The 20,609-nt window shown below is 47.2% G+C and overlaps 8 protein-coding genes and 1 non-coding gene across 11 annotated transcripts; 5 read left to right on the forward strand and 4 right to left on the reverse strand.

Annotated features, from left to right (window-relative positions):
- The first annotated feature begins 644 nt into the window (after positions 1-644).
- Positions 645-4,612, forward strand: LOC108161886 (GMP synthase [glutamine-hydrolyzing]). Its single transcript, XM_033394132.1, has 10 exons — positions 645-824; positions 1,011-1,118; positions 1,183-1,487; positions 1,716-2,016; positions 2,086-2,182; positions 2,245-2,614; positions 2,678-2,870; positions 2,931-3,332; positions 3,388-3,579; positions 3,656-4,612. The coding sequence occupies exons 1-10, from the start codon at positions 792-794 to the stop codon at positions 3,755-3,757; spliced, it is 2,103 nt and encodes a 700-aa protein (XP_033250023.1). The 5' UTR covers positions 645-791; the 3' UTR covers positions 3,758-4,612.
- On the forward strand, positions 1,520-1,656 carry LOC117189211. The gene has a single exon (XR_004473267.1).
- Positions 4,613-4,720: 108 nt separating the features above from the next.
- LOC108164239 lies at positions 4,721-5,791 on the reverse strand. The gene is made up of 2 exons (XM_017299873.2): positions 5,281-5,791; positions 4,721-5,223 (listed from the first exon to the last, which is right to left on the reverse strand). The coding sequence occupies exons 1-2, from the start codon at positions 5,713-5,715 to the stop codon at positions 5,017-5,019; spliced, it is 642 nt and encodes a 213-aa protein (XP_017155362.2). The 5' UTR covers positions 5,716-5,791; the 3' UTR covers positions 4,721-5,016.
- A 360-nt stretch (positions 5,792-6,151) lies between these two features.
- Positions 6,152-10,851, reverse strand: LOC108162750 (probable aconitate hydratase, mitochondrial). Its single transcript, XM_017297629.2, has 4 exons — positions 10,688-10,851; positions 7,393-9,030; positions 6,822-7,325; positions 6,152-6,757 (listed from the first exon to the last, which is right to left on the reverse strand). The coding sequence occupies exons 1-4, from the start codon at positions 10,718-10,720 to the stop codon at positions 6,566-6,568; spliced, it is 2,367 nt and encodes a 788-aa protein (XP_017153118.2). The 5' UTR covers positions 10,721-10,851; the 3' UTR covers positions 6,152-6,565.
- Positions 10,852-10,970: 119 nt separating this feature from the next.
- Positions 10,971-12,865, forward strand: LOC108162752 (phospholipase D3). 2 transcript variants are annotated; one of them, XM_017297631.2, is made up of 2 exons: positions 10,971-12,515; positions 12,570-12,865. In XM_017297631.2, exons 1-2 carry the CDS (start codon positions 11,289-11,291, stop codon positions 12,837-12,839), a joined length of 1,497 nt encoding a protein of 498 aa, XP_017153120.2. In that variant the 5' UTR covers positions 10,971-11,288; the 3' UTR covers positions 12,840-12,865. The 2 variants fall into 2 exon arrangements, with proteins under 2 accessions (XP_017153120.2, XP_033250024.1); XM_033394133.1 differs by having other exon boundaries at positions 12,595-12,728.
- Positions 12,866-12,898: 33 nt separating this feature from the next.
- On the forward strand, positions 12,899-13,538 carry LOC108162753 (NADH dehydrogenase [ubiquinone] 1 alpha subcomplex assembly factor 2). Its single transcript, XM_017297633.2, has one exon. The coding sequence runs from the start codon at positions 12,999-13,001 to the stop codon at positions 13,452-13,454; it is 456 nt and encodes a 151-aa protein (XP_017153122.1). The 5' UTR covers positions 12,899-12,998; the 3' UTR covers positions 13,455-13,538.
- On the reverse strand, positions 13,498-15,964 carry LOC108162751 (nucleolar complex protein 2 homolog). Its single transcript, XM_017297630.2, has 2 exons — positions 14,864-15,964; positions 13,498-14,791 (listed from the first exon to the last, which is right to left on the reverse strand). Exons 1-2 carry the CDS (start codon positions 15,908-15,910, stop codon positions 13,523-13,525), a joined length of 2,316 nt encoding a protein of 771 aa, XP_017153119.2. The 5' UTR covers positions 15,911-15,964; the 3' UTR covers positions 13,498-13,522.
- A 376-nt stretch (positions 15,965-16,340) lies between these two features.
- LOC108162666 (exonuclease mut-7 homolog) lies at positions 16,341-18,877 on the forward strand. Of its 2 annotated transcripts, XR_004473196.1 has the most exons (4): positions 16,341-17,205; positions 17,268-18,253; positions 18,330-18,583; positions 18,651-18,877. XR_004473196.1 is itself a non-coding variant. In XM_017297507.2 (3 exons), the coding sequence occupies exons 1-3, from the start codon at positions 16,448-16,450 to the stop codon at positions 18,461-18,463; spliced, it is 1,878 nt and encodes a 625-aa protein (XP_017152996.2). In that variant the 5' UTR covers positions 16,341-16,447; the 3' UTR covers positions 18,464-18,877. The 2 variants fall into 2 exon arrangements, 1 of the variants encoding a protein (XP_017152996.2); XM_017297507.2 differs by having other exon boundaries at positions 18,330-18,877.
- LOC108162667 (phospholipase D3) lies at positions 18,788-20,609 on the reverse strand. The gene is made up of 2 exons (XM_017297508.2): positions 19,248-20,609; positions 18,788-19,190 (listed from the first exon to the last, which is right to left on the reverse strand). The coding sequence occupies exons 1-2, from the start codon at positions 20,460-20,462 to the stop codon at positions 18,930-18,932; spliced, it is 1,476 nt and encodes a 491-aa protein (XP_017152997.2). The 5' UTR covers positions 20,463-20,609; the 3' UTR covers positions 18,788-18,929.

The following is a 20,609-nucleotide window of genomic DNA, read 5'->3' on the forward strand; positions in this document are numbered from 1 at the left end:
GTATAGTTTGGTAGGGGTGATGGGGACAGGGCTAGAGACGCAGAGTTGCCAGAGAATAATAACAAAAAAAAAATTCAAAAAATTTTCGATTGGCGATGATTGCAGTTTCGCTTTTTCACATTTTTTTGCACACACATTTTCCCTGCGCATATTTTCTTTTGCTCTTGCCATTCATCGGCATATTGCCCCACTCCCTGTTTTTCGTTCTACCTCGCCCCTGTCAACCCAGTTTCCTCTCTCTCTCTCTCTAGTGCTCACTCACTCGCTCACTCTTCCTCTATTACGCTCTTTCGGCATTTTTGCGTTCTGCATGTCATCTGTCGCGGTCAGCAGGCGGGCCACCCCCCTCCTCGCATCCTGCTCCTCCTGCTGCTGGGGGCCAGGGTATAAGTTTTTATTTGAAATATAGGAACAAAAAGATATATATATATATAATCAGATTGCCGTGTCATCCATATCCGCCACTGCCCCATCAGCAGCTGCTGGAGGAGTGAAAATCATTTAGTAGACGCCTCTTGCTTTGTTTGTTTTCTGCCTTGGAGTTTCCACTCGACACTCCACACACCATACTCCGCACTGCACTGCACTGCACCCGTCCACTCGATGCCCCACTCATAAATTCTGTGCACTTTTCACTTTTCCATAAACCGTGCTGGCCCTGCCTCTGATGGTAGAAAATGAATGGAAATGTTTGTTGTCTATCGTAGAATTGTGTCGTGTCTGTGTCGTGTCTCTCCCTTCTCTCTGTTGGATGCACTGCGTCGCGTCTGCCCTGGCTTTCTGCATGTTGAATGTTTCTACGAGTGCTCCACAAGCTATTACCGGTATGTGAGCGTCTCTTCTAGCCCCTAGCCCCAACTCCCAGCCCGCTTGCAACCTTGTAGCCTCTGCTTCGATTACAGCCTCAGATCTGGTGCATATAAAGCGCCCAGGGCAATGCTAACCCAGTGATAGTCGAGATCTGATAATCACATCGAACACTTCTTCCAATCCTCTTTTCCATTTTACAGTGCTGCAACGATAAAGAAATGAATTCAGGCATATTTCTGGGCACAGCGGAGAACGGCCTGCGGCACGATAAGATTGTTATACTGGATGCGGGAGCACAGTACGGCAAGGTAAGAGTCAAGACATTGCTTTGTTCCACATTCCGTACTCAAAATATTTTTTGTTGCTTTACAGGTTATCGATCGCAAGGTGCGGGAACTGCTCGTGGAGTCGGATATACTGCCCCTAGATACACTAGCGGCAACGATACGGAATAATGGCTATCGGGGCATCATCATATCCGGCGGCCCCAATTCCGTGTATGCCGAGGATGCGCCCACGTACGATCCGGATCTGTTTAAGCTGAAAATTCCCATGCTCGGAATTTGTTATGGCATGCAGCTAATCAACAAAGAGTTTGGCGGCAGCGTTCTCAAGACGGACGTCCGGGAAGATGGCCAACAGAACATTGAGATTGAGACCTCGTGCCCGCTGTTCAGGTGAGCGAAAGCCCAGAGAAACTCCCAATCCGATGGCAGCAAAAAGAAAGTGTTCAAATCGATTAAGCTTAATTGAATGCTGATACAATGCTGCCAGAGTAATCTTTTAAGCCAAGAACAGTTCAGTTTAGAGCAGTCTATCAACTGATCTACACGTGGCCTAACAATAACTACCATTTACTGTAGATTTTGTTTCTTTTATTAATGTGGAAATCCGTTTTCTTACAGCCGCCTCAGTCGCACACAGTCCGTACTGCTCACCCACGGGGACAGCGTGGAGCGAGTGGGCGAGAAGCTAAAGGTGGGGGGTTGGTCAACGAACCGCATCGTCACGGCCATCTACAGCGAGGTGTTGCGCATCTATGGCGTCCAGTTCCATCCAGAGGTGGATCTAACCATCAATGGCAAACAGATGCTATCAAATTTTCTCTATGAAATCTGCGAACTAACGCCAAACTTCACAATGGGCAGCAGGAAGGAGGAGTGCATACGGTACATACGAGAGAAAGTGGGCAGTAATAAAGTCTTGGTAGGTTGTCCATACCTTAAAGAATCATTTAAACCGTAATCCCCAATTGAAATGTCTTGCTATTTGCAGCTCTTGGTCAGTGGCGGTGTTGATTCGAGTGTATGTGCAGCCTTGTTGCGCCGTGCCCTATACCCTAATCAAATAATTGCCGTGCATGTAGATAATGGTAGGCATAATCATTCGTTTAAAAGATAAACTCAATGGAATATATATTTATCCAACGAACAGGTTTCATGCGCAAGAACGAAAGTGAAAAGGTGGAGCGTTCGTTGCGCGAAATTGGCATCGATTTGATTGTACGAAAGGAATGCTATACGTTCCTCAAGGGCACCACGCAAGTAAAGCGACCCGGCCAGTATTCGGTCGTTGAGACGCCCATGCTCTGCCAGACCTACAACCCCGAGGAGAAACGCAAGATAATTGGTGATATATTCGTAAAGGTGACCAACGATGTGGTGGCCTTTCTGAAACTCAAACCCGAAGAAGTTATGCTCGCCCAGGGCACCCTCAGGCCGGATTTAATTGAGTCTGCATCGAATATGGTCAGCACGAATGCAGAAACAATCAAAACGCATCACAATGACACGGATCTGATTAGGTTAGACAGATCTCTACACCTGATCCTTTAACATCACGTAACAATCGGAAACCCTTTTTGCAGAGAACTCCGCAATGCGGGACGCGTCGTAGAGCCTTTGTGCGACTTTCACAAGGATGAGGTACGAGATCTGGGCAATGATCTGGGTCTGCCACCAGAGCTAGTCGAGCGACAACCCTTCCCAGGTCCCGGTCTGGCCATCCGCGTTCTGTGTGCCGAGGAGGCTTACATGGAGAAGGACTATTCAGAGACTCAGGCAAGTACCAGCCGCTCAATCATCACTCGATCACAATATCTAATGCACTTTTTTTTATAGGTAATTGTGCGTGTTATTGTGGACTATAAAAACAAACTGCAGAAGAACCATGCGCTCATAAATCGAGTGACGGGCGCCACCAGTGAGGCCGAACAAATAGAGCTACTGCGCATCTCTGCCAACTCAACGATCCAGGCTACCCTGCTGCCCATCCGGTCTGTGGGTGTGCAAGGCGACAAACGCAGCTACAGCTACGTGGTGGGGCTGTCTACGAGTCAAGAGCCCAACTGGATGGACCTGCTCTTCCTAGCAAAGATCATACCGCGTATTTTGCATAATGTCAATAGGGTATGCTATATCTTTGGGGAGCCCGTTCAGTATCTGGTTACGGACATAACGCACACAACCCTCAATACGGTGGTATTGTCGCAGCTCCGGCAAGCCGATGCCATTGCAAATGAGGTACGAGAATCTATAATCCATAATATCCGGATTATATGACCTGACCCATTTTTAGATTATCATGCAAGCGGGCTTGTACAGGAAAATCTCACAGATGCCTGTCGTTCTGATACCCGTGCACTTTGATCGCGATCCCATCAATAGGACGCCCTCCTGCAGAAGATCGGTGGTTCTGCGTCCCTTCATAACGAACGATTTTATGACTGGAGTGCCGGCTGTGCCTGGATCAGTGCAACTGCCATTGCAAGTAAGTGTGGAATCTTTACATACTCGTACACTTGATCTGCAATACAGGATTGATTTGTATACTCGTTCTTTAATAGGTCCTTAATCAAATGGTGCGCGACATAACCAAGCTGGATGGCATCTCGCGGGTACTCTACGACTTGACCGCCAAGCCGCCGGGTACCACTGAGTGGGAATGATGCGCTCAAACCAAATCTTTCAACAGCCATTTCATAGAAATAGAGGAAACAATAACAGCACCAGACAGCAGCAGCAGTTGCAGCCGTACTATGCGGGAGCTTCAGAGTAGGAAAAACGCAACTGATCGATCGAACGATCCAGTCTTGCCCCCTGAGGCAAAGCGACGCTTGGTAGCTGATCCCGACACCGATCCTGATACTGATCCTCCCCCGATAGAGAGCTGCCTTTAAGAGAGAAACGTGAAACGAGCGGAGAGTAACTGAAGCGTAAATACAACTATATAGTTCCCGCTTTTGAAACAACAACAAATCAGGTTCTTAATATCGATAAATGTTTGTAATTAATGCGGAATTAAGCAAAACAAAAAGGAAAGGCAAACTGTTTGCCCCACCCCCCCTAAAAAATACTAATTATGTACATTTGCATGTTTTCTTCCTTTTATGAAAAGGAAATGCCTCTCCCCTCCTCTAACAAAAAAAAAAACACGTAAAACAAAACAATTAAATTACGCATTTTTAGTTATATACATAAAGAAATATATATGATATATATATAGATATGATATATATATTCGTACAGATATTAAATAAATACAAAATGGTCCCAGTTCTGAAAGTTGTAACAGCAGTGTTTTCCGAGGCAAAAGAAAGGCATGTGTTTGCAAAACAGAAAACGAAAAATACAAATAAAACAAACAAATTGTAAGAATATAGAAACAAGAAATATTATATGGTAAGCTAAAATTATGAATTGTTATAAAAACGTCTATATTTAAAGAATGGCAAAAACACCAGAAACAACAATAAAAAAAACCCGATTACGATGATGCAAGAAAAATGTAATAAAACGAAAAAGCGATTTACATGCGTTTTATATTTAATCATGGCACTGCTGACAGTCCGTTCCCTGCTTTGGTCCTATGGTGAGGCTGGAGACTAGTTACTCTATTTAATAAATTTATATTTTCCAAATAATAATGTATTAAGATCCCATCCAAAACTATTTTCCAAACCGGCAGAGATTTGCGTAAGTTGTACTTCAATGCTCGCTGAAGTTGTCGAGAATCTCAGCTTCATCATCATCATCGTAAATGTCGTAGGTACTAATAGAGGCCCGCAGACTAATCCCACTATTGTGGGATTTGTGTTCCTGGCTTGGTCCTATGGGTAGGTTGGAAAGTCACCATTCTTTAAGCAGTCTTTTTCTGTTCCTGTTGCCAAAGCCGAAACCTCTTTCAAGCCTTTGTCAAGTCGACATTCTATTCTTGTATCCCTGGTCCTATGGGTAGGCTTTCAATTCTCTTTTCTTGCAGCAATATTTGCACCTTGCGAAAGGCCTCGGGACTGAGTACATAAGGTGAGCACTTGTTCCTTAGGTTTTCCAATGCCTTCAGCTTGCGGGCATACGATGTCAGACCTGTGCTGTCAGACAACAGCATGAAGCATTCCGATTTACGTTGAGTGGACTATAGGAAGAAGATTCTGACTGAATCAATTGTAAAGAAGAATTCGTTGCAACTTACAGTCTTTGTGCGAAAGGGAGATTTACACCATTTTCTGTCAAACATGTGATTTAAGAACTGCATTTTATCCCCGTATTGCAGTTTCGGTTCCAGATCTATATCCGGTTGGAACTTGGCCGCCTGCTGTTGTATACGCTCCAGTTCGACACTATAGCGTAGCTTGTAGATCAAGTTCTTCCATTGCTCGGCATCTGAGCCTTTCTTCATCTTTCCGGCAATCTCCTGCCAGACCTTCTCCCTCAAGGGTAAATTGAAAAAATCCATATGGCATTGATGCCACAGGCATTCGTGGTCTTTATACAGAGCAATCAACTTGAGAAATTTCATCATTCTACGCGTGAGCTCTGGAGACTCCACAGTTATAGGTGAGGTGGTTGGTTCGATAGGTGCGGATGTGATTCTCTTGGGAGCACCAACATGTCGATGACAACTCATTTTTCGGGTTGGGAATTTTGACTATTGATAAAAATAAAACGAAAAAAAAAACAAAATAAAATCTATATCTAATCCATCTATAAAATAAAACAAATTTGTATTTTGACATATATCGTTTTTTTCGATAATGTTGTTTAAAGTCTATAACCTTTTTTACTTTAAACGACTCTTAAATAACGCTTCATTATACCAATCAAATATTAAAAGTTTTTAAGGTAAATCAAAAGGTTTAAAAAACTGTACCAAAAAATACTAGCCGTGAAACTCGAACCATTCTTGCTATTATGCTTTATTTTCCAATAGTTTATAATAATATCAACTCTCTGGTACCTTCTTAAATCGTATAATTGATACAATTAGTTAATCCTGTGTGAATGATGCGATGATGATGGGTTTTATTGTCCGATTTCGGGTTCAAATAAAAGAGTCAGTTCAATACGTATATTTACTTTAAGTTTTATTCGCACTTCATCGTCTTCATAGTCGTCGCAATCTGCAGATCTGCTCAGACAAGTTCGCAAAACATAATCAAAATCGATATCGAAGGAAACATTGCAAAGCAAGAATTACAAAATAATAATAGTAATAATAATAATAGATGTTTGTATAATTATAAGTATGTATATAAAACTCTCTCTAATTCTCGCTCGGTTACATGTTCATTCACTTTTTAAAATAGCACAAAAATCTATAAACAATTTGAAAAAAAATTGAATAACAATACCATAAACTTGATTGCTTGCGTTGTGTGTCTGAGTATGTGTCTACACCTATCTGGTATCTGATAGGATCGGGTAAACAGAATCGTTTTGGATACGGGGGGATCTTAAGTAAGTTCAAGGGGCGCCATTTATTGGGCGGCCAGCTCCTTCATGCGGTTGAGAGCGCTACCAGCCTTGAACCATCCAATCTGCAGGTCGTTCAATGTGTGATTTAGCTTGATCTTATCGACCTTGTCGCCGTTCTTGATCTCGCAATCGACGGGCTTGCCGGGCGCCAGGTCGTTCAAATTGAGCAGGGAAATCTTGCTCGTGGGTTGGATCTATTAAAAAAACAGATCTTGATTATTTTTGGCACTTCAAATCGAATAGATAAACCCCTCATACCTTATCGTAATCAGCGGCATTGGCAAAGGTCAGTGGCAGGAGACCCTGCTTCTTCAGGTTGGTCTCGTGGATACGGGCAAAGGACTTGACAATGATGGCACGGCCACCAAGATGACGTGGCTCCAGAGCGGCATGCTCGCGGGACGAACCCTCGCCGTAGTTCTCATCACCGACGGCTACCCACTTGACATTGTTGGCCTTGTAGTCGCGAGCCACATCGGGTACACCGCCCCAGGAGCCATTGCGCTGGTTCTTGATGTTGTTCATCTCATTATTCTCTGCATTAGTGGCTCCAATGAACATGTTGTTGGAGATGTTGTCCAAATGGCCGCGATACTTCAGCCAGGGACCAGCCGCCGAGATGTGATCAGTGGTGCACTTTCCCTTGACCTTGATCAGCACGGTAAGATCGGTCAGATCCTGGCCGTTCCACTTGTCGAAGGGCTCCAGAAGTTGCAGGCGCTGCGACTTGGGATCCACAGCAACCGAAACAGATTCGCCAGCCTGTGAGAAAACATGAAAATGTAAAAGGAAAAACCAAACGGACAAAGAAATCTCAATGGATACTCACTTTTGGGGGAGCGGTGTAGGTATCCTGACCTGGATCGAAACCCTTGGCGGGCAACTCATCACCGAACGGGGCCTTCAACTTGAACTTCTTGCCATCGGAGCCGGTAAGTTCATCCGTCAACGGATTAAAGTCCAAACGACCGGCAATCGACAGGGCGGTGACCAGCTCGGGACTGGTCACAAAGCAATGGGTGGCCGCATTGGCATCGTTACGTCCGGTAAAGTTACGGTTATACGACGTGACAATGGTGTTCTTTTCGCCCTTCTTCACATCCTGACGATCCCACTGGCCAATGCAGGGCCCGCAGGCGTTGGCCAGCACAGTACCGCCGAATTTGTCGAACACCTCCGAGATTCCATCTCGCTCAATGGTGGCACGGATCTGCTCCGAGCCGGGGGTCACATTGAAAGGTATCTTCGACTTGATGCCATGGGCCATGGCATCCTTGGCAATGCTGGCGCAACGGCCCATATCCTCGTATGACGAGTTCGTGCAGGAGCCAATCAGACCCACACGAATGTCCATGGGGTAGCCGTTCTTCTTGGAGTTCTCCCCGAGCTTACTGATGGGATGGCCCAGATCGGGGGTGAACGGGCCATTCACATGCGGCTCCAGGGTATCCAGATTGATCTCAATCAGCTCATCGTATTCGCAGTTCTTGTCAGCCGTCAAAATCTTGGACTGGAACTTCTGGGCCTCGGCGGCAATGCCAGCACGTCCGGTGGACTTCAGGTAATCGCCCATGCGCTTGTTGAACGGGAACAGCGAGGTGGTGGCACCGATCTCAGCACCCATGTTGCAGATGGTGGCCATTCCCGTGCAGGAGATGTGGTCAACGCCCTTGCCGTGGTACTCAATGATGGCACCAGTGCCGCCCTTAACGGTCAGAATGTCGGCCACCTTCAGGATCACGTCCTTGGGGGAGGTCCAGCCACTGATCTTGCCCGTGAGATGGACACCAATCACCTTGGGGCACTTGAGCTCCCAGGGAATGTCGGCCATCACATCGACGGCATCAGCGCCGCCCACTCCAATGCAGAGTCCACCCAGACCGCCGCCATTGGGGGTGTGGGAGTCAGTGCCGATCATGAGGAGGCCGGGGAAGGCGTAGTTCTCCAGAATGATCTGATGAATGATACCGCTGCCTGGCTTCCAGAAGCCCAGCCCATACTTGGCGCAGGTGCTGGCCAGGAACTCGTAGACCTCGCGATTCAGATCCTTGGCGCGGGCCAAATCCTTAACGCCACCGACCTGCGCTTCGATCAAGTGATCGCAATGCACCGTCGAGGGCACGGCCACTCGCTTCAGGCCGGACGAGATGAACTGCAGCAGAGCCATCTGGGCGGTGGCATCCTGCATGGCCACGCGATCGGGTCGCAGGCGCAGATACGAGGTGCCGCGCTCAATATCCTGATTGGCGGGATCATCCAAATGCGAGTACAGCACCTTCTCCGACAGCGTCAGCGGGCGATTAAGGCGACTGCGAACCACATCCAGTCGTTGGTTCAGCTTCTCGTACGGCATGAAGACGTCCGAGTCGAACTTGGACAGGGCCACCTTCGAGGCCGAGTAGCAGGAGGCATGGAACTGGCGCACCATCGCTGTTTCGCTGACAACATTTTTGCCCAGCCTGCACACCTGAAAAACCAGATCAAGATCGTACATCGTATAATTAGCACATATTCTCACTAAAGTCAACAACCGGGACAGTACAGTGCAGCCTCCATCCGTCTGTCCTCTCTACCGAGTGGTTTATTATCAAATCGTTTGGTTGGGGTGGACACTGTGCTTGTTTCTTATTTGATGGATTCGTTTAGAGCGTAATAAACACTAGATTAACATGTCACGGGCCCTCTCAACATTAATTTGATTGAAGCCGCGTTATCAAGGAAATGTCTAAATCGTAATTAAGAGCCTATATTAGATGGGTTCTTGATAAGGGTTTGATCTACTAAATACAGTAGAAGCTAGAGTCGATCATCAATTTGTGGCTTCATGCAGACGACAAGTATACTCTTGTTGTACTATTCTCGAGCATTCTCTTGTTCAGCATTCGCTTGTGCGTCTCGAGCTTAGCATCAATATGCCGCGTCAATAACAGGTTAAAATATATTTAAGTATCAAAATTAGCTCAAACTATTGCCACTTTCCAATGCAAACTTATTTTCTCATGTAACCAGCTTTACAAGAGGCTGCAAAAAATATCTTGAAAATCTAAAAAATGGATGCATTTAAGACTTGTTTACTGCTCGTTATGTGGACAGCTGATTGTATATTCCATCTATATGCATACACACATATACACATTTGCATAAGAGTCACGGGTTTTGCTACTATATTTTATATTGTGCAAAATTATTAAGATCAATGAACTGGCACAATGAATCTGTAATGTAATATCAAATCATACACATTTATATACAAATAATGCTAAGCTTTTAAGAAATATGTATGTAGTTCTGTACTAGATAAAAATGTATATTTATCAGATAAACGAATGATAAATTATTTCAATATATGTATACTATTTTACATATAAAAGCAAATATCACCCGATTAATTTGTACATTGTTGCAACATTCTAGAAACCAAAAGAAAGCCAAACAAAATCGAAATTGCAATGCAATTACGTCGACAAATAGGGTCATTAACTTGTTGGCAAGACACAGACAGTACAGAACACCGTACAGTGAAGCCCTTGCAAAAAACCATTGGCGAGCGCGTGATACAATTGCTAAGAAACATTTAATTGAAGCTATATTTAGTTTTAGGCATTATCTTGAATGTAAGTAAACCTGTCACAGATAAGACGGACCGACCGGACCCAAGATATATGCTAGCAAATCTCCTGGTTAAATAACCCACGGCAGGCAGCGCAGCTATTATGTAAATGCAAATTATAATAGATCCAAAATGGTGTTAATTGAAATGCACCGCCCACTGATGCACCAGCCTTTTCCAACCAAGAGATGCGTTTGTAGCTTAGCCATGGAGTAGGAACGGCAGGGGATAGGAGGGAAGGGATGGGAATCACTATCACAATGTACCTCGGTGTTAGGTAACAACTTTTGATTTCGTTTTTAGGTTAGAAAAGAACTGAGCAAAAATATTGGCCACTTTTCCCCATCCTAAAGATCCTGCACATGAATACGCATGATTTTTCGCATAATTTTTTTTTTTTTGCACTGTTCCTCCAGTCTTGATAAAATTTGATTGGGGTGTACGTAGGTTTAGGTTTCTATTGGAAATTCGCACGATAGGCAGGCAGAACACAAACGCGCGGCAATCAACGTACCTGTGCCTGGGCACTCATTAGTCTCGCAGCCATTATTTCGCGTTTATTTGCCTAATTTGCAAGTACGTAGAGAACACGTCGAGATTTGATTACAGCACAAAAAGTTCCAAGTTCAAGCCCAGCCGCGTATCAAAATTTTCAGCCCTCTCAGCCGGAAGATTTTAACACAACAGAAAACAGACTGCGAACCGCGGATGCAGTGGGGGTCCCGCCAGTGTGCGAGAGTTCCACCCACTTAACCCACATTTATTAAAACAAACTTATTTATTTGACAAACTTTAGTTAAACCGTGGAAAATAATACTTTTTGCAAATTATTCTTGTAGATTAATCCTTTTCGTTACTTCGAAAAAAATTACTACGATATCTTTCACCTGAACTTCGGTAAAATTCTTCAACCTTCATCTCTTTCGTGGAGTGTATTTTAATACCCACTGGTCGACAATGGGTTAATCGTACGCTCGCTGGTGCTACCCATTACTGGACCGTTTGCTTGCGTAGGCGGGCGGCCCATTTCTAACAACTGTGCGAATAATAAATAAGTAAAACACTGGGAAACATGTTTGTTGAAGCGCAGTCAGAGTCAGCCAGGGCCAAGCGCCATGTCAGAGCGTCGTGGGGTGCAGGACATACCCGTGGACTACCAGCCAGTGGCCACACAAGCAGATCATATTCCATCAACCTCATCCTGCTGCAGGCGGCCAAACTGCAATATTGTCGCGCGAGATGAGCGAAAAGTGTGCTGCTGTGGTCACGGGTACATCATACCAGTTTTCATACTGTTCGTTCTTGTGCTGATAGTCCTGCTGTTGCCTTGGGAGACGTTCCACCGCAACGAGGGAGCAGACGCAAGCACCCCTGGCCCAGTTGCGGCCGCGTTTCCATGCCAACTCCAGCTGGTGGAGAGCCTGCCCACAGGCCTCAACTACAGCGGCGGCAACCACCCTCAGTTGATGGTGATGACCCTCAGCACGTTCGAGGCCTGGCAGCTGCTGCTGGGCAAGGCAAAGACCTCTGTAGACATTGCCGCACCCTACTGGACGCTACGCGGTGTCGGTGTCAATGACAGCAGCAGCACTCAGCATGGGGATCAGCTCTTTCAGCGCCTGCTCTCCAATGGCGATGCGGGTAGGCCGAAGCTGCGCATACGAATCGCCTTGAACCGCAGCCAGGAGAGTATCTGGCATGCGGACGCCAGGATCTTCTCCAACTACGGGGCTGCCGATGTGGTGGCAGTTGAGCGGCTGCGCGGGAATTTCTGGATTGTGGATGGACAGCACTTCTACCTTGGCAGCGCCAACATGGACTGGCGTTCGCTGAGCCAGCGCAAGGAAATGGGTGTTTTGGGCCAAAACTGTCCCCATCTGACCCGTGATCTGGGAAAGATTTTCAAGGCCTATTGGTACTTGGGCAGCAACGATATGCCCAGCTACTGGCCCTGGATCTATCACACGCACATCAATCAGCGGCGACCACTGCTGCTAAATGTGAACATGAATTACACAATGCACGCCTACATCTCCAGTTCACCGCCTCCGCTGGCGGCCTCAGGGCGTGCGCATGAACTAGATGCCGTCCTTAATGCCATCGACAAGGCGACGGAACTCGTCTACATTGCTTTGGTGGATTATTATCCATTATTGAGGCACGAAAGCCAGGTAGAATATTGGCCGCTTATAGATAATGCTCTGCGCAAGGCTGCCGTCGAAAGAGGAGTGGTCATCAAACTGCTCATATCCTGGTGGAAGTATTCCGATCCAAGCGAAGATCACTTTCTACGCTCGCTGCAGGCCCTCTCCCAGCTGAGGGAAGAAGTCGACATAGAAATTGTGGGTGAGGCATAAAATTGACATCAGCATGAACTTATCTTTCTCATTTTGCAGCGCCGCTTTGTGGTTCCCACCACAGAGGCTCACGAAAAGATCGCCCACGGACGTGTCAGTCATAATTCCTACATGATCACGGAGGATGTCGTCTATATTGGAACTTCCAGCTGGTCGGGGGAGCATTTCACTTACTCGGCTGGTGTGGGACTACTCCTGCACGACATGGTATACAATAACAACAGTCTTCGCACAGATTTATTAGCTGTTTTCCATCGAGATTGGTTTAGTCCGTTTTCGCTGCCACTGAAGCACAATTTTCGGATTTAAATACGTCCGCCTTACCTCAGGCAGTTTGCAGCACTGCACAGTCCAACAGCTGATAATGTCATAACAAAAGTAGGACCTAACCTTAAAATTCATTCACCCAAATCTCAATTTAATTTTACTTTCAAATTTGAATAAAAACAAAACAAATCAAAAAGCAGCATGGCCCAGAAGCCGACGCGTGATATATTTGGTATTATTTTCAAAAACTTTTGGAATTCGTTGCGACCGCGTCAATTCCGCGGCAACTACATTGGAGAAGATTATTTCGGCAACAAATACTTTGAGATTCCGGCAAACCCCGCGATTGGAAAGCGCAAATCCTCGCGTTGGTTTGAGCCGGCAGACAAGGATGCGTTCGATCAAGAATTAACCGCCGAATGGGAGGCCTGGTTGCGGGGACGTCGTGAAGAACCCCCGACGCGTGAGGAGCTGGTGAAAAATCTACAAATTATGGACATGAAAAAGCGAAACGCGGCCGAGCTGGATGCCACCTATGCAAAGGCCAAGGATGAGAAAGCAATGCCGAAGCAGGTGGAGGGCCAAACCATTGGCACGTTTCCCAAGTACAAAGACTACGAATTCATACCGGGACGGGATCCACCAGAAAAGAAGTAGTTTAGGGAAGGGATACATATTTTAAATGAATTTAATGTGTAAATATATTAATTATATAGTTTAATGCTCTACCAATCATTCAAATCCAAGTCCTTAACTATGTCAACAGCCGCCCCGGCCTCGTCATAATCATCGACAGCTGCCTCCTCCGTTGGCTCTGGAATAACAGCCTTTGGCTTTTGGGACTTCGCCACCTTGACCTTTTTCTGCTTGGGCTGCTCAACTTCCGACTCGTCATCATCGTCGTCATCCATTGGGATGTGCGGACCACCCTCATCATCCTCAGAGTCGGAGGGGAACAGCTCCAGCTCGCCGTTTTCGTTGCGCACGGGCACTCCCGTCTTGGCCGCCGGCCGCTTCAGCTTCGGCACAGCGTAGTCAGAGTTGATCTCGTCAGTCTGAGCCGCCTGGCGTCGTTTCTTTGTCTCGTGTGTCTTCAGCCAGCTGGCATAATAGATATCCAAGGGAGTGCGCTTCAGCCGCAGCTGCTGCTCCCAGGCGGCCACAGCCTGGGCATCCTTCAGGTCAAAGGTGACAGTGCTCTTGCTGCGCTGTTGCTCAACGAACTTGCTACTCTCCTGGATCTTATCGAGCAACTGCTTCAGCTTTCGCGTGTAATTGGAATTGCGACACTCCTTGAGATAAGCCTTGATGGCCATCACGGCCGGCACCACCAAGTCGCTAAAGGCCAGTGACGCCGACTCGTGAGCGAGATATTCCAACAGCAAGGCACACACCTGCTCGATGACCTCATCGCGGAAGCCATTCTCCGCCAGCTGGCCCTTGTTCAGCCTGAGGACGCAGGTGAACTGCAACGGCTTCATGGACACCGTCGAGTGTTTGCGATTGAAAGTGTTGCTGCGCAGCACCTCCACAATCAACGGCAGCACCGGTACATAAGTCTGCGTCTCCTTGGCCAGCGAAATCAGTGTCTGCAGGCAGTGGAAGCGCAATGGGAAGTACTGAGCCGTCGGTATCAAGCGGATCACTCCCGTGGCAATGGTGACCAATGGATAGACCAGAGGCTGCAGCTGCGGCTTGTTGGTGCTGGCGCCTAGCAAATCCGCCCACAAACGTAGGGAATTAATGAACTGCCAGTTGTACACGGCCTGGAAGCTGTCCTTCTTTTTCAAAATCACCGCATTGCGCAGGTGAATGGCCAGCTGGCGGATGTAGAGGAACGCATGCTGATAGCTCACGTTCAAGTCCAAGGCGAACATCTCTACTAGCGAGCGGCGCATAAAGTTGATGCCCGGCAATGTGTTGGGGGAGACAAACTTGGAGTTGCGCACGTAGGCCAAGTACATGGCCTTCAGGACATGGTTCAGCATTGTCCCCTGGAAGACAGAGAGAGATAGAGAGTATTATTTTCGTTAATCAGTCCGGTGAGAAGCGGTTTCTGTACGTACTTGTTGGTTCCGTGTAATCTTCAGGATGCAGAGAAAGGCCAGCACGCGAACAGTTTCATCGCCCGTGGCCCAGAGCACAATCAAACGCTTCAGTATGGTCTTGCCCAGGGCCGTGAAGGGGGCGACCATGCCAGCCATCTGATGCAGATGCTTGAGCAGCACGCCCAGTATATTTGCGCTCGATACCTGCTCCACGAGGCGTATCAGATCGGTGAGGTAGTAGCGCAGGCAGCCGCGCACCTTGACCCACTTTTTGTGCTTGTGCAGCGGCAGGCTGCTGTTGGGCCTCACGCCCAGCACTCGGATAATGGCCGGCTGCAAGTGGAGCACGCACAGCTGGATGACACCATTGAAGGAGGCTGCTCCGACGACTTTAAAGGCGGCAGCATTCGGCTGGTTCTCGCCGCCGTCCGCCCCATCAGCGGAGATGCTGGCCAGGGCCGAGTTGAAGGCCTGGATCACTTTGCGCACTATGTCAATGGATACGTTGGTCTGACCCAGCTGCTGTTCCCACTGACGCAACAGGTTCAGGGTGACCTTTTGAGTCCCTCCGACAGCAGCAGCTTCATCCTCGCCCTCGCCCTCCTCCTCAAAGTCGCTCTCATCACTCGCCACAGCCAGATCGTCACTGGGCTTGTGGTACTTTTCCTCGTTCTCCTCGTCGTCCCCACTGTCACTGTCGGCGTCCTTTTGCGCCACCGCTTCCTTCTCATTTTCGTCCTCGTCTTCCTCGTCGCTATCCAGCAAATTGAAATCCAGCAGCTTCTTGTCATTCGTCTTGAGAAACTCGTAGAACTCGGGATCTATCTGCTTAAGACCCTCCAGATCCTCTTTGTGTGATTTCTTCGACCCCTTCTTAGCGGGCTTTATATTTTTTGAAGCCACCACTGGTTTCTGCTTGGATTTCTTTGCGATAACCTTTTCATCTTTGAGCTTTTCTGCTTTTTTCGCGTCTGTCTTTTTGTTGGTCTCTTGTTTGGGCTGTTTTTTACTGATGCCAGCCTTGGGTTTGCCCAAGGATTTAACTTTCTTCGCTGCCACCTTCATTTTTTGAGAGCACAACTAAAACAAAATGCACGTGTGCCGCCTATTCGGAGTTGCCACCTGCCACAAAAGAGTGCTGCCATCGTTTTGTAAAAAGTAAAGCCAAATTGGCGTATCTATTTTAAGCTATGCTTTTTCTAGCTATAATAAATCTTGTTCAACCATTACAAACGTGTCCTGGAAACCACAAACTTTCTTGCCATATTAACAATGAATCAATCTATGCAAAAAAAATATAAATCGGTAAGTTGGTTAAAAAGATATAGCGGTTTGACTTTTGAAAATTGTTGAACCTATTCAGTTGAGCGGCACTGTATAAGTCAAGAGCATTTGTTCCTTCCGCTGAAAACTAAAAATCAAGTTATGTAAATTAATTAAAAAAATAAGCTAAATTGCCATATCTATTTACTATTGTGGCAATTTCAACAGAGTTGGCAGCGCTTTTTTTTCTTTTTGCTCTGCAACTCGGCGAGTGTCACGCAAAAATTTCGAGAAATTGCAATTTGCAACTTGGGCCAAACTTACTGGCCCACCGCAAAGATGGCTAAGAAAATGTACAATGCTATTCCCGCCGGCTTCGAGAACGACGAGGATACACTGGAAGACTACATGATAAATTTGAAAATAAAGCGCTTGGAGAACATCACAACAGGTGCTGGAATTAATGGAACAAACTTTGATGCCACCCTGGACGCTGAAGCACAGGAGTTCTTTACGGTGTTTCGCGAAAAATGGAACATGTGCAGCAAGAACAAGTCGCCCCACCTGGGCCGGGACCTCGGCAATGAACTGAAGGACCACAAAGAGCCGCTGCTGCTGGCCCTCAAGATCTTTGCCAATTGTCCCGACTGCAGCAACATAAAGCCGAAAAGCCTGTCACACTTTGTGCTGGACACAGTGTGCAAGCTGCACATGGATTATCCGCAGCTCGTTTGTGATCAGAACACCAGCATGATAGCGTTTAATTTTGTTAAGACCTCGGGCGTGCTCTCACTCAACAATGCCATAATCGAGACGTACCGCCTGCATCAGATACGCAATCTGCTGCTGCCAAAGCTGCGCGAGATGCTGGACTCTGGCCTGTACAAGGAGGTGGCTCAGTGGGCCATCAGCCTGCAGGTGGCAAACGAATTTGATATGCTGGAGCTGGCGTTTCCACTGATTGCACAGGAGAAGCTGCCGCTGGTCGAAGAGTACCTGGAGCAAGCGACAGCACAACGTCAGCCGCTTGTTAAGTTTCTTGACTCGCTGCTGCACAAAGATAAGTCGGTCTTTGAACTCTGCGAGCCCATTCTGAAGTGCGTAATGCCGTCCCATCCCGCCCCTTGAAACACTCAAGTAATCCGCATTTATCTTACAGCCGCTACAAGAACGTTAAGATCTCGCATAATGTCCTGAGCTATCGCCCCATGTCTAAGATGGTGGCGCGTCTGGCCAAGAAGTACGGCTTCGGCGAAGGCGTCACGCCGAACTACAAGTTCACAAAAACCTGCGGCTACTTGCATTATCTGTTCCGCGAGTACGAGAAGTCGCGTATAAATCAGGCCAGCTTTCGGGAGATGGTTAGCGTGCATGCCTCCGATCATGCTCTCCAGGTGGAATTTGTGAAGTATGTGGCGGGGGCACAAGATTCACGCAACGAAGCTGTATACTGGTACAAAGAGTTTAAGCTGAATCCCACGGATTGTCCGCACGACATTCTATCGCGGATCTCATGCGGCATCGATGAAGAAGAAGCGGCCCAAGCCCCTGATGATAATGGGGCCACATCTTCGGCCACTGGCTGTGATATGTACCTGACCATGGATTTGGCAGACGATTGCCTCATCACCGTGGACACGGCCACACAGTTCAAGCTTATGCTTGGCCATCTGCAGCGCGAACATATCATCTACATGGATTCGGAGTGGGTGCAGAATGTGTGCGGGGAGAGCCAGCTCTGTCTGCTGCAGATTGCCACCGTGCGCAATGTCTACCTGATCGATTGCCTGGCCAGGCAGAGCATCACAGCGGATCATTGGCGTGCCCTCGGAGCGGATGTATTCAACAACATGAACATCCTGAAGGTGGGCTTCTCCATGTGCAGCGACTTGACGGTGTTGCAGCGCTCGCTCCCGCTGCAATTGCGCTTACAGTGTTCACATCATTATCTGGATCTGCGCACCCTTTGGCTGGAGCTGAAGAAGCAACGCTATGCCATTAGGCTGCCATTTGGCAATGTGAATCGTGCCGGGGATGCCCTGTCGGATCTGTCGCTGGTGTGCCTGGGCAAGAAGTTGAACAAGTCAAATCAATGCTCGAATTGGGCCAATCGTCCGCTGCGTCGCGAGCAGATATTGTATGCAGGTAAGTCGTCTATCGGGTCGGGGGAACTGAATCTTCTGTTGAATCAGAAAATAATAATTACCAAATCCCTCTGCAGCCATCGATGCGCGTTGTCTGATGCTTATATACAACACTTTGCTGAATCGCGTGCCCAACATCAGTACGGCGATAGACAAGAGTATTGCTAGCAACAATTTCCTGAAACGCGGAGGCAATGCCAATGTCAAGTGATGCGATTTGGATACGGATACCTCTCAGCCCTTGTCTGGTGATTCTCCTTGAAGCAATATAATGCCACCAAAAACACACACAAAGGCATGTTTGTTTCCCCTTACCCCTACCCTCTTAATCGTAAGTTCAATGTTAAAGTTGAAGAGTATTTAAAGTAAGTTTAATGGTAACTTCTTATTAAGTGTAGTGTTTACGTAAATCTGAAAATCAAAAGCAGCAACCCCTGAAGGACGGAATATTATTAATCTTATTGTTTCTGTTTTTGTAAATACTTTGTAATCTCAATTCTCATTCCTTTTTCTAATAATTTGAATTCTTCTTTACTTTTTCCTGTTATACGAAAACGAATTTTTTATTTTATTTTACATAAAAATATAATCAAAAAAGTGAATACATAATACATTGAATAAAACTGAATAATAAGCAGAGGTTCCTAGTTTCCAGGCTTCAGCAAACTAACAGCAATCTATTCCAACTCATGGGCATAGGGACTGTTCCAATCTCTCTCAAACACATTCCTTAGGTCGCTGCGCAGCGTTTGGGTGTGCTCCGTTTCGTGGGTTTCCCTGAGAACCAGGCCAATGCCGGCGGTGTCGGTGAAGTAGTCGCCGGACCAGTTGGATGTGCCTATGTAGGCCACTCTATCGGTCACCATATACTTGTTGTGATTCACCCGACCATAGGGTATCTTCTCTTGACCCGCATCTGTGGGCACAATGAAACGACGCTGGAATATAAAATAAATTATTTTTAATTTCTGTAAGTTCCATTATTTTTAACTTACAATTTGTATATCGATTTTATCCTTTTTGGAGCTGAGATCCTGTAGTGATTTAAGATATTTATTCTCACTGGGATTCGAATGCTTCCACCAGGAGATGAGCAGCTTTACGGACACACCCCGCTCCACGGCCGCCCGGCGCAGGGCATCATCGATGTACGGCCAATACTTGGGATGCTGGCCATAAATGATCAGCGGATAGTAGTCCATCACAGCAATGTTCACATATGTAATGGCCGAATCGATGGTGCTTAGGATGGCCTCCAGGTCGCCGGTGCGACCATTGGCAGAGAGTGGGGGCGGGGAACTGGACAAAAATCCCTCCATCGTTGTGTTCTGGTTCACATTTAGGATCATGGGTGACGGGAGGTTGTACTTCGTGAAATAATTAGGGTCCCAGTGTGGGATTTTTGCATCTGTACTCTTTCCCAAATACCAATAGGCTTTGAATATCTTGGCCACATCTCGGGTGAGCTGTGGACAGTTCTGGGCTAGAATACCCATCTCCTTGACCTGTGTTAGTGCCCGCCAGTCCATGTTGGCGCTGCCCAGATAGAAATGCTGTTCATCCACGATCCAAAGTTTCGTGTGCAATACCCCGCCTCCAAAGTACTTGGGAAATGAGAGGGTGACCACTTCGGCAGCTCCATTGCTGGCCAGCAGCTTAGTGTCTTCATTGGGCGACACACTGGAGGGTTCACTTTGTGCTATGCGAATATCCAGCCTGGGCGTTTTACCGCCACCGTTTCCGTTGGCCAGGAAGCGCCTGAAGATCTCATCGCCCGGCTGAGTGCTGCTGTCGTTCACGCCCGGCGTGTCCTGGGCACGCATGGTCCAGTAAAAGGAGGCAATGTCCAGGGACTCTTTGGCGCTGTCCAGCAGTTGCTGCCAGGCCTCAAAGGTGCTCAAGAACCGTGGACTGCCCTCGGAGTAGTTGAGTCCGATGGGTATGGACTCCACCAGCTGAATATTGCAGTCATACTTAGTAGAATCGTACTTATTTCCGCTGCCTTTCAGGTGCTGTACTCGTGGCCGTGGCTGGAAGAACGAGGACCCAAAGAAGAGTAGCATGAACAGCGACACCATTAGCAATTGCACTGCCGGGGGATTTGCAGCCTCTTGTTGTTGTTGTCTGTTGTCTCCTGTAGTGGCGGCAGCGGTGGCGGTCGCATTTTCCACATCTTCCTCGTTATGCAGCGGCTTATATTGCTGCGGCATTTTTAGATCGGATCGGTGGACAAAAAAATCTTAAATGATCGCCGATTAGTAATAGCCACACACCTGCTTTGTTATCTATATCGATAATACGCAGGTGATAATGCTTATTCTCGCTCTCTTGAATTGAAGAATTGCAAAGAAAGAACC

This window comes from Drosophila miranda, chromosome 4 (genome assembly GCF_003369915.1).
Source record: "Drosophila miranda strain MSH22 chromosome 4, D.miranda_PacBio2.1, whole genome shotgun sequence".
NCBI classification, from domain to species: Eukaryota; Metazoa; Arthropoda; class Insecta; order Diptera; family Drosophilidae; genus Drosophila; species Drosophila miranda.

What these genes read in the sequence shown, in the direction of transcription:
- LOC108161886 (XM_033394132.1), top strand. Translation starts at nt 792, where the DNA reads ATGTTTCTACGAGTGCTCCACAAGCTATTACCG. An exon ending in AGGACTATTCAGAGACTCAG is followed by an intron (nt 2,871 to 2,930) that starts GCAAGTACCAGC and finishes TTTTTTTTATAG; the next exon opens with GTAATTGTGCGTGTTATTGT. An exon ending in CCGATGCCATTGCAAATGAG is followed by an intron (nt 3,333 to 3,387) that starts GTACGAGAATCT and finishes ACCCATTTTTAG; the next exon opens with ATTATCATGCAAGCGGGCTT.
- LOC108164239 (XM_017299873.2), bottom strand. Translation starts at nt 5,715, where the DNA reads ATGAGTTGTCATCGACATGTTGGTGCTCCCAAGAGAATCACATCCGCA. An exon ending in CTCCCTTTCGCACAAAGACT is followed by an intron (nt 5,224 to 5,280) that starts GTAAGTTGCAAC and finishes TTCTTCCTATAG; the next exon opens with TCCACTCAACGTAAATCGGA.
- LOC108162750 (XM_017297629.2), bottom strand. Translation starts at nt 10,720, where the DNA reads ATGGCTGCGAGACTAATGAGTGCCCAGGCACAG. An exon ending in CCTACACCGCTCCCCCAAAA is followed by an intron (nt 7,326 to 7,392) that starts GTGAGTATCCAT and finishes GTTTTCTCACAG; the next exon opens with GCTGGCGAATCTGTTTCGGT. An exon ending in ATGCCGCTGATTACGATAAG is followed by an intron (nt 6,758 to 6,821) that starts GTATGAGGGGTT and finishes TTTTTTTAATAG; the next exon opens with ATCCAACCCACGAGCAAGAT.
- LOC108162752 (XM_017297631.2), top strand. Translation starts at nt 11,289, where the DNA reads ATGTCAGAGCGTCGTGGGGTGCAGGACATACCCGTGGACTACCAGCCA. An exon ending in AAGAAGTCGACATAGAAATT is followed by an intron (nt 12,516 to 12,569) that starts GTGGGTGAGGCA and finishes CTCATTTTGCAG; the next exon opens with CGCCGCTTTGTGGTTCCCAC.
- LOC108162753 (XM_017297633.2), top strand. Translation starts at nt 12,999, where the DNA reads ATGGCCCAGAAGCCGACGCGTGATATATTTGGTATTATTTTCAAAAAC.
- LOC108162751 (XM_017297630.2), bottom strand. Translation starts at nt 15,910, where the DNA reads ATGAAGGTGGCAGCGAAGAAAGTTAAATCCTTGGGCAAACCCAAGGCT. An exon ending in AGATTACACGGAACCAACAA is followed by an intron (nt 14,792 to 14,863) that starts GTACGTACAGAA and finishes TCTGTCTTCCAG; the next exon opens with GGGACAATGCTGAACCATGT.
- LOC108162666 (XM_017297507.2), top strand. Translation starts at nt 16,448, where the DNA reads ATGGCTAAGAAAATGTACAATGCTATTCCCGCCGGCTTCGAGAACGAC. An exon ending in CTCTGCGAGCCCATTCTGAA is followed by an intron (nt 17,206 to 17,267) that starts GTGCGTAATGCC and finishes TTTATCTTACAG; the next exon opens with CCGCTACAAGAACGTTAAGA. An exon ending in CGAGCAGATATTGTATGCAG is followed by an intron (nt 18,254 to 18,329) that starts GTAAGTCGTCTA and finishes ATCCCTCTGCAG; the next exon opens with CCATCGATGCGCGTTGTCTG.
- LOC108162667 (XM_017297508.2), bottom strand. Translation starts at nt 20,462, where the DNA reads ATGCCGCAGCAATATAAGCCGCTGCATAACGAGGAAGATGTGGAAAAT. An exon ending in ATAAAATCGATATACAAATT is followed by an intron (nt 19,191 to 19,247) that starts GTAAGTTAAAAA and finishes TTTATATTCCAG; the next exon opens with CGTCGTTTCATTGTGCCCAC.